We start from the raw sequence: 9,180 nt of genomic DNA on the forward strand, positions 1-9,180 counted from the left end.
GCAGGTCGGGAGGATGCGGGAGCATCGGGAGGACGCGGGAGCAGGTCGGGAGGATGCAGGAGCATCAGGAGGATGCGGGAGCAGGTCGGGAGGATGCGGGAGCATCGGGAGGAGGCGGGAGCAGGTCGGGAGGATGCGGGAGCATCGGGAGGATGCGGGAGCAGGTCGGGAGGATGCAGGAGCATCGGGAGGACGCGGGAGCAGGTCGGGAGGATGCGGGAGCAGCAGGAGGACGCGGGAGCAGGTCGGGAGGATGCGGGAGCATCAGGAGGACGCGGGAGCAGGTCGGGAGGATGCAGGAGCATCAGGAGGACGCGGGAGCAGGTCGGGAGGATGCGGGAGCATCAGGAGGAGGCGGGAGCAGGTTGGGAGGATGCGGGAGCATCAGGAGGATGCGGGAACAGGTTGGGAGGATGCAGGAGCAACAGGAGGATGCGGGAACAGGTCGGGAGGATGCAGGAGCATCAGGAGGAGGCGGGAGCAGGTCGGGAGGATGCAGGAGCATCAGGAGGATGCGGGAGCAGGTCGGGAGGATGCAGGAGCATCGGGAGGACGCGGGAGCATCAGGAGGATGCAGGAGCATCAGGAGGATGCAGGAGCAGGTTGGGAGGATGCGGGAGCATCAGGAGGACGCGGGAGCAGGTCGGGAGGATGCGGGAGCATCAGGAGGATGCGGGAGCAGGTCGGGAGGATGCGGGAGCATCAGGAGGATGCGGGAGCAGGTCGGGAGGATGCAGGAGCATCGGGAGGACGCGGGAGCAGGTCGGGAGGATGCGGGAGCATCGGGAGGACGCGGGAGCAGGTCGGGAGGATGCAGGAGCATCGGGAGGAGGCGGGAGCAGGTCGGGAGGATGCGGGAGCATCGGGAGGACGCAGGAGCAGGTTGGGAGGATGCAGGAGCATCAGGAGGACACGGGAGCAGGTCGGGAGGATGCAGGAGCATTGGGAGGACGCGGGAGCAGGTCGGGAGGATGCAGGAGCATCAGGAGGACGCGGGAGCAGGTCGGGAGGATGCGGGAGCATCAGGAGGACGCGGGAGCAGGTCGGGAGGATGCGGGAGCAGCAGGAGGACGCGGGAGCAGGTCGGGAGGATGCAGGAGCATCGGGAGGACGCGGGAGCAGGTCGGGAGGATGCGGGAGCAACAGGAGGACGCTGGAGCAGGTCGGGAGGATGCAGGAGCATCAGGAGGACGCAGGAGCAGGTCGGGAGGATGCAGGAGCAGAACAGGAGGACGCAGGAGTTGCTCGGGCTGCCGGCGCGGCGCCGGGGCTCGCGCGGCCCGTTCCCCCTCGGAGCCCACCCGCCCGCCGGCCAGGAGCGGCGCGGTTTCTCCCGGGCCGGGTGTCGGGGCCGCCCGCCGGCCTGGCCCCCGCCCGCACAAAGGGGGCCCGACGGAAGCGAGGAGAAGGTGCGAAGAAGGTTCGAGTCCTCCCCGAGGGAGCGAGCACCGCTGGCGGCGGCCGCTGCGGCGCGGCGTACGGACCGACCCTGCTCACGGACGCAAAAGCACGGGAGGCAAAGCCTTACCTTCCACAGGAAAATAGTTATTTTATTAAGCATTTTTAAAACAACTACTTAACATTTACTCAAGATAAAAATATGTACAATATCCCACCTTGGAGAAGGCTCCAAAATATAAACACTGTACCTCTCCCTAGAGAAAAACAAAAAAATTCTTCTCTTCCAAAAAAAAGAAAGACAACCCGAAAAACAAGAATACATTCATATTTCTCACTTCTTTATGCTCAAGTAGTTATACAAATAATAGACATCTGAAACGTTTTACCTTTTAATATATTTATATAATATATATATATATTTATAACAGGATTTTACAAATAAAGGCAACAACTGTATACCAAAAAAAAAAAAAAAACCCAACAAAATAAACGTCAGAACACAATCTGCAATCAAGCATAGTGCATCTCAACAGCTGGTGCGATGGGAGAACGGATGAAAACCCATTCAACGTTTATTCCGGACGCAAGTTCTCAAAACTGGTGAGAAAAGAAACAGCACTGCGTTTTTGCGGTGAGTTTTCTTTTCTTTCTTTTTTTTTTTTTTTTCTTCTTTTAAAAAGCCCAATTGGACAAAACGTTCACCCGCGGTGCAAAGACCCCCGCTGTGCTAGGACTTAACGGGACAAGGGTGGAAACCCCGACCCTGCCGGCTGAGAAGAGCGTGGCGGGCCGGGTCCGCCAGGGAGGCGGGGGCGTTCAGACGCCGGGGGGGCCCCGCTGGGACCAGACCCCGGGGCGATCGCAGCCTTTCAGCCTGCCCCAGGCGCTGGCGGCGCGGCCCACCCGGGCTGCGTTGCTCCCTCCCCATTCGACCCAAGTCGTGCAAGAGCTGGTTCCCGGCTGCCGCCGCCGCCCTGGAGCCCGCTGGGTCTCGCGCACGCCGGACCCGGAGGAACTACAGCAGCAGCGAAAGAGAGGCCTGGAGTCAGGTGCAACAAGCAAAGTGATCCAGGGGATATTTTCTCCCCTACCCGGCCCAAACTAGCAGCTCAAGTTACAGGAAGGGGCGCGTGTTAATTTACTTATCCGATGTACGCCATGTAAAGCTTCCAAGCAGCATCTACGTTTTATTTATTTAAAAAAAAAAAAAATATATATATATATATATATATCAGCAAAGGTGTGGAGAAAAACCCGTCTTAAATCTGCCTGCACCACTGACTGTGCGTTGTCAACCAGCGCCTGCCGCTCTGCTCGCGCGACGGTTTCGGTCTGCGACGCAAGCACCGGCGGCGCACGGCGCCGGGTCGCCTCGGCTCCAGCCCCGCTGCCTCTACAGCCCTTAGAAGAAGTACCGTATTTTTAGATTCACGCACCCTAAAAGTCTAAATCTGCCTAATGGAGTATTTTTCACAGCTTTGAAATAAAATCCTAGCTGACTCGGTCGACTGCCGTTCTGTAGACGCGGAGAGGGAAGGAGGTTAAGGAGCAAAGCACAAAACCCTTTTTTTGTTTTTTTTTTTGGTTGTTGTTTTGTTTTTCCTTTTGGAAATACTTCTGAAGAGCTAACCTAGGTGCATCCTTCATCCTCCTCCGAGCTACCCGACAAGTCAGAGAAAAGGGGATTTAGCTTCCTATGCGCTGTGAACCTTATCCCCACACCTTAGTCCAGCCAATATATAAAAGTGAAACAGTCTCAAACTTTAAAAAAAAAAAAAAAAGGAAGAAGTCACACTGCGCTTAGTCTTTGGTTTCCAAGTTCAAAGGAGGGATCTGCTTCAGAGCCTGAAGCAGCGCTGAGGAGTCGATAGGGGAGTGGGCTGGTACCGGCGACGGGAGCCTCTGGGGCATCAGCAGAGGCGGGGAGATTTTATCGGGGTTCATAAACCCTGTAAGTGCTGCAGCGGAGGCCGGGAGACTGGGGTACAAAACGGGAACGGACGCCGGGTACCAGCACTTCTCCAGCATCGGCAGATAGGCTGTGGCAGACGGCGGGATCAAATAGAAAGGCAGGCACAAAGGAGGCTGGTGCGCGTGAGGGCCCAGAAAGCTACTTGCAGAGCCCATCACGTCACTGCTAAAAGGGCCTTCGTCTTCGGAAGTTTCCATCCTGGTCCTTTTGGCTGGTGGGTCCTCAGTCTCTTGCTTAATAGAGCTTATTCTCTCCTGGACAGTATATTTGAGTTCCGTATCCTTTTTAAAATACTGCTGCTCGGATTTGGAGTCACTTTTCTCCAGCTCTCCCCCATAGCCGCTGTCTGTGTCGGTGTCGCTGCCGCTCTGCTCGCCGCTGGAAGGAGCGAATGTCCTCTGTATCACCGGCACGCAGTTTTTGCCATGTCCCTCGGCCGCTCTGGTCAAGGAGCCAGACTTCTCCTTCGAGTCCACTGTTTTCGGAGGGATGTCTGCGGCTTTTCGGCCGGCTCCGCCCTGGAGCACCTCGGAGGCCATTCGGTGCAGATGGCCGACCAGCTGAGAAGACTTCAGGTCCTTGCCGTTCTCGTGCTTTGCCAGGTATTGCAGCATCTCCTTGGCGCACATCTGGAAACCGGATCGAAACATTTCCTGGCTGGAATCGAGGTTTCTTGATGACAGGTCACCTGAGGAAACGTTAGCAGAAAGAAATTAAAAATTAACAACGTGCTAAATAGGTCCATTCCCATCTTCGAGGCACCCTGGAGAGAAGGGCTTCACCTCCGCTGCTACAAAACAGCTGAACAGGCGAACCTGAGGGTCAAACCGTGTTTTACACGCGCTCCCCTGATTTCTGTACAGGCATACGTTGTTTCTTCTTACATCCACCCGTCCACTTTTGGATGTGAATTTCAAATTTGTTTTTTATTTCTAGGTCTCCTGTACGTGGCAACTGTAACACGGGTGCAGGTATGGAGAAACAGCAGTGAATCAACCTGGTACCTCCGCAGGGAAGAAGCGGTTTGAAAGCCAGTTTGCAACCCGCTTCCTTCCCACCAGGAAGGGAGCGCTTGCAGCAAGCTCACCCTCCTTCAGCTCCAGGAACCGAGGGCCGTTTTGCTTCAGCTATAGGACCTTGGCTTAAAGCTCGATCGCACACCCCGTGGCTATTAAAGCAGTGGAAATCTCTTTAGAACAGCTAAATTTTACTTTATCAGATTCACGTGAGTGCCACGTGTGAAAACAGGAGAAGGAAGTACATTTAAAGCACAATAAGCCGCTAGACCTGGCCCCCTCTTAGCCGACAGCAACACGGGCTGATCAGTTTAGAAAGAAGCCTAAAAAAAAAAAAAAAAGGTGTGTGCAAAAAAAGGCAGATGCTTTCATATTTTTGAGGAGGGAAAAAAAAAAACGGATTTGGTCCAAAGCTCCTAAACACCAATAGAAAGGCTCGGATGCCTTCGGAGAGAACCTTAAGCAAAACCGAGCTTTAAATAAAACTAGTAACGTTCAAATGAATTTTAAAACAAAACTCTCAGCGCGCTCTGAACTGACCGAACTAAGAAACGAAAAGCGTCTTTCTCCTGAGGACTCATGAGCAGAGTGAGGGAAGAGGAAGGCGATTAAAAGAAAGAACTCCTTCCTCCTCCTCCCTGCCCTGGGACCAAGTGCCACCAGGGCACGGCGCGGGCTGGGAAAGAGAGTCCAGGGCGCGCAGGCAGGTTCTCGCTCGCTGGGCTTTGAACACTCACCGGCTTGTAAGCCGTTCTGCAGGGCAATTATCTTCTGCTGCTGCTGCTCAATGAGGTTGGTCAGCGCCTTCACGTGCTTCAAGGTAAGCTCCAGAACCACCGCCTTCTCCAGGTGCCCCAGAGTCTGCAAGCCAAAGGGACGGGTCGGCGCCGGCCGCCTCCGACCGCGGGGAGCCCAAAAGGGCTTCCAGCGTTTTCAGAGCGACGGGCAGGGGCGGACGGCGCCGGGAGGCAAGGCTGGCGGGGCAGCGCCGTCGCCCGGGGCGGGGAGGGGGGGGCCCTGCTTCGCCCGAAAACCTATCTTTCTCGAACCTGCAAATAAACGAACTCGAAAGCAGGCCGCAGAAAAGGCTACCGTCGTGTCTCACGGTTATTTTCGGACCGACCGCATAGCTCACAGAGAAGTATTTTATTGATCTGTTCTGCTGCCCCTGCTGGTATCGTGACCTTAGCGCAGGGGAAGGCAGCCCGGAGCGGGCCCGAGAGCCGAGGGGAGCCCGGCTCTCCTCCGGGACCGCCAACAAAGCCAGCGGCGCCCGGGGTCGCGGAGGCGGGTGAACCCCCCCCCAGCCTTTCCGTGGGGTGGCAAGGGAAAACCCGCTCAGAGAGAGCGCCAAGGCCTGGGGGACCCCTGGGAGGGCGGTGGTGGCAGAGCCCTGGCGGGGGGACGGGGCGGCGGGGCGCCCCCCCCCCCCCACTTACGGTGAGTTTGAGATGCTCGGGCAGGAGGTCCTTCAGCTGGGCGATGCACTCGTTGATGCGGTCGCGCCTCTTCTTCTCGATGAGCCTGTGCGGCAGCTTGTAGGTCTCCTGGGGGGGAGGCAGAGGGGGCTGGGGCGGGGGCAGCGCGCCGCCGAGAGACCCCGCCGCCAGGCCAGGGGGCTTCGGCAGCATTTTTGGGGGGTGGGGGGGGGGTGCGGCAGGGTGGCTACAAGCGGGGCGCAAGGGCGCGGGGCAGGCAGCGCCCCCGGGGCGCGCAGAAAGTTTTCGGGCAAACCGCTGCCGAAAATCGGGAAAGGACGAGCTGCGCCCCCCCAAACCCCGGTCGGGGTCCCCCCCCCCTTCACCTTACTGTCGTCGCTCCTCTTCAGCCCCCTCCGCGGCTTGTACACTTGGTACATGTGGGCGAAGTCCAGCCTGCACGAGCGGAGGGAAAAGCGGGCGGGTTAGAGCGGCGCAGGGCGCAGCGCGGCGCAGCCCCCCGCGCAGCGCGGCGCAGCCCCCCCGGCGCTCACCCCGGCCCGTCGGTGCCCTCCAGGGCGGGCAGCTTGCCCAGGCACAGCGGCGGCGGCGGCGGGGCGCCGGGCAGCCGCTCCATGGCTGCGCGGGGCTGCGCGGGGCTGCGCGCTCAGGCGGCGGCGCGGCGGCGGCTCATGGCGCGCGGGCTGCGCGCGGCTGAGCGCGGCGGGGCGCGGCGGGCTGGGTTAAGTGCGGGCGGGCGGCGGCGGGCGCGGCCCGGGCGCTGCGGGCGGCGGCGGTGGCGGCGGCGGGGCCGCCTCTCTCCCCCCCCCCCCCTTTCCTTCCCTCCCTCCCTCCGGTCACATGAGTCTCACGTGGCGGCTCGTCTCCCCCCCCCCCCCTTTCTCCGCTCCGCGCCGCCCCGCGCAACGTGACGGCGGCGCCGCGTGGGAACGCGCCGCGCTGGGGAGCGCAGCCGCCGCCCGCCGTGCCCGGGGGCGGCCCCGCTCCGCCGGCCTCCGAGCTGCGCACGGGCGGCCCCGCGCTGCAGCCTGCGCCCTCTCCCTGCAGCCCGCGCTGCAGCCCGCGCGTTGTCCCTGCAGCCTGCGCTGCGCGCTGTCCCTGCGCGCTGCCCTGGACCCTGCCCCTGCACGCCACCCTGGGCACTGTCCCTGCACGCCGCACCACATGTGATCCCTGCGTGCTGCCCTGCACGCTGTCCCTGCACGCTGCCCTGGGCACTCTCCTTGCACAGCACACCATACACTGTCCCTGCCTGCTGCCCTGGGCACTACGCCTGCACGCCGCACCACATGTGATCTCTGCACGCTGCCCTGCACCCTGCACTGCTCACTGTCCCCGCATGCTGCCCCGCACGCTGTCCTTGCATGCTGCCTTGGGCACTGTCCCTGCACTCCACAGCACATGTGATCCCTGCACGCTGCCCTGCACAGCACACCACGCACTATGCCTGTGCGCTGCCCTGCCCTGCACGCTGCCCTGCACGCTGTCCCTGCACACTGTCCCTGCACGTCACCCTGCGCGCTGCCCTGCACGCTGTCCCTGCGCGCTGTCCCTGCACACTGCCCTGCACGCTGTCCCTTCACACTGTCCCTGCACGTCGCCCTGCACGCTGCCCTGCACGCTGCCCCTGCACTGTCCCTGCATGCCGCCCTGCATGTCGCCCTGCACGCTGTCCCTGCACGCTGCCCTGCACGCTGCCCTGCACGCTGTCCCTGCGCGCTGCCCTGCACGCTGTCCCTGCACGCTGTCCCTGCGCGCTGTCCCTGCACGCTGTCCCTGCACGCTGCCCCTGCGCGCTGTCCCTGCACGCTGTCCCTGCACGCTGTCCCTGCACGCTGTCCCTGCACGTCGCCCTGCGTGCTGCCCTGCATGCTGCCCTGCACGCTGTCCCTGCACACTGTCCCTGCACGCTGCCCTGCACGCTGTCCCTGCACGTCGCCCTGCACGCTGCCCTTCACACTGTCCCTGCACGTCGCCCTGCGCGCTGCCCTGCACGCTGTCCCTGCACACTGTCCCTGCACGCTGCCCTGCGCGCTGCCCTGCACGCTGCCCCTGCACGCTGCCCTGCACGCTGTCCCTGCACACTGTCCCTGCACGCTGCCCTGCACGTTGTCCCTGCACGCTGCCCTGCACGCTGTCCCTGCACACTGTCCCTGCACGCTGCCCTGCACGCTGTCCCTGTGCGCTGCCCCTGCACGCTGTCCCTGCACGCTGTCCCTGCGTGCTGCCCTGCACGCTGCCCTGCACGCTGTCCCTGCACGCTGTCCCTGCGTGCTGCCCTGCACGCTGCCCTGCACGCTGCCCTGCACGCTGCCCCTGCACGCTGTCCCTGCACGCTGCCCCTGCACGCTGTCCCTGCACGCTGTCCCTGCGTGCTGCCCTGCACGCTGCCCCTGCACGCTGCCCTGCACACTGTCCCTGCACGCTGCCCCTGCACACCGCCCTGCACGCTGTCCCTGCACACTGTCCCTGCACGCTGCCCTGCACGCTGTCCCTGCACGCTGTCCCTGCACGTCGCCCTGCACACTGTCCCTGCACGCTGCCCCTGCACGCTGCCCCTGCACGCTGCCCTGCACACCGCCCTGGGCACTATCCCTGCGTGCCGCACCGCATGCGATCTCTGCGTGCTGCCCTGCTCGTTATCCCTCCGCGCTACAGGAGCGCGGCCTCCACCTTGCGCCTGTGCCTTGGGCGCAGGGTGTGCAGGTGAACGTTTTATCGGCACAGCTGCGGTGTTAAAGGCTGCTCTTTCATACCAATATCCGTATACAGATTAAGGAAAAACAACAACAACAACAAAGAAACACATAAGCTGATACCCATATTAAACGCAGCCTCTGAACTAGGGAAACCCAGGGCGAAGCGACTGGGAGTCCAGGCCTGCTAGGGAACGGTTAGAGGGAGGTGCTATTTCTTGCCCGTCTCAGACGCTTCGGAGGTTTCAGTCTCCGGCGGAGCAGCCGGGATCCTTGGATGCCAGCTGCTGGCAGACGCCGCGTAGGACTGCGGCGGTGCGTGCCCGCCGGAGCGTGCCTTTCCTCCGGAAGGGTGCTGGTCATTTACCCTGCTGCGTGCGGAACAAGTAGAGGCAAGTTCACCCGATAAAAGGCGCATTTACCTAGAGAAGGCAACGGGAGCGGAGGGCAGAGCCGTCGCTGCCTCCCCGGGGGGTTCTGCACGCTCCCTGCAGGGAGGAACCTGCGGGCCGCAGGGATCACGTTGGGGCCTAAAGAGGTCTTACGCGAGAGACGGGGGCACCCGCTTTAAGGCACACCGTCGTTTGAGGATGCGTGTTATTACCAGGAGAAATCCTAGGAGAAATCAGAGCCCTGCAGCAATCTGCTAGCCTTGA

The 9,180-nt window shown here is 61.5% G+C and overlaps 1 protein-coding gene across 1 annotated transcript; it reads right to left on the bottom strand.

Annotated features, from left to right (window-relative positions):
* Window positions 1-2,605: 2,605 nt before the first annotated feature.
* BHLHE40 (basic helix-loop-helix family member e40) lies at window positions 2,606-6,527 on the bottom strand. The gene is made up of 5 exons (XM_068907202.1): window positions 6,362-6,527; window positions 6,194-6,263; window positions 5,829-5,936; window positions 5,127-5,250; window positions 2,606-4,061 (listed from the first exon to the last, which is right to left on the bottom strand). The coding sequence occupies exons 1-5, from the start codon at window positions 6,442-6,444 to the stop codon at window positions 3,202-3,204; spliced, it is 1,245 nt and encodes a 414-aa protein (XP_068763303.1). The 5' UTR covers window positions 6,445-6,527; the 3' UTR covers window positions 2,606-3,201.
* Between the last annotated feature and the right edge of the window lie 2,653 nt (window positions 6,528-9,180).

The sequence above is a fragment of the Struthio camelus genome, chromosome 14, assembly GCF_040807025.1.
Source record: "Struthio camelus isolate bStrCam1 chromosome 14, bStrCam1.hap1, whole genome shotgun sequence".
Classification (NCBI taxonomy): domain Eukaryota; kingdom Metazoa; phylum Chordata; class Aves; order Struthioniformes; family Struthionidae; genus Struthio; species Struthio camelus.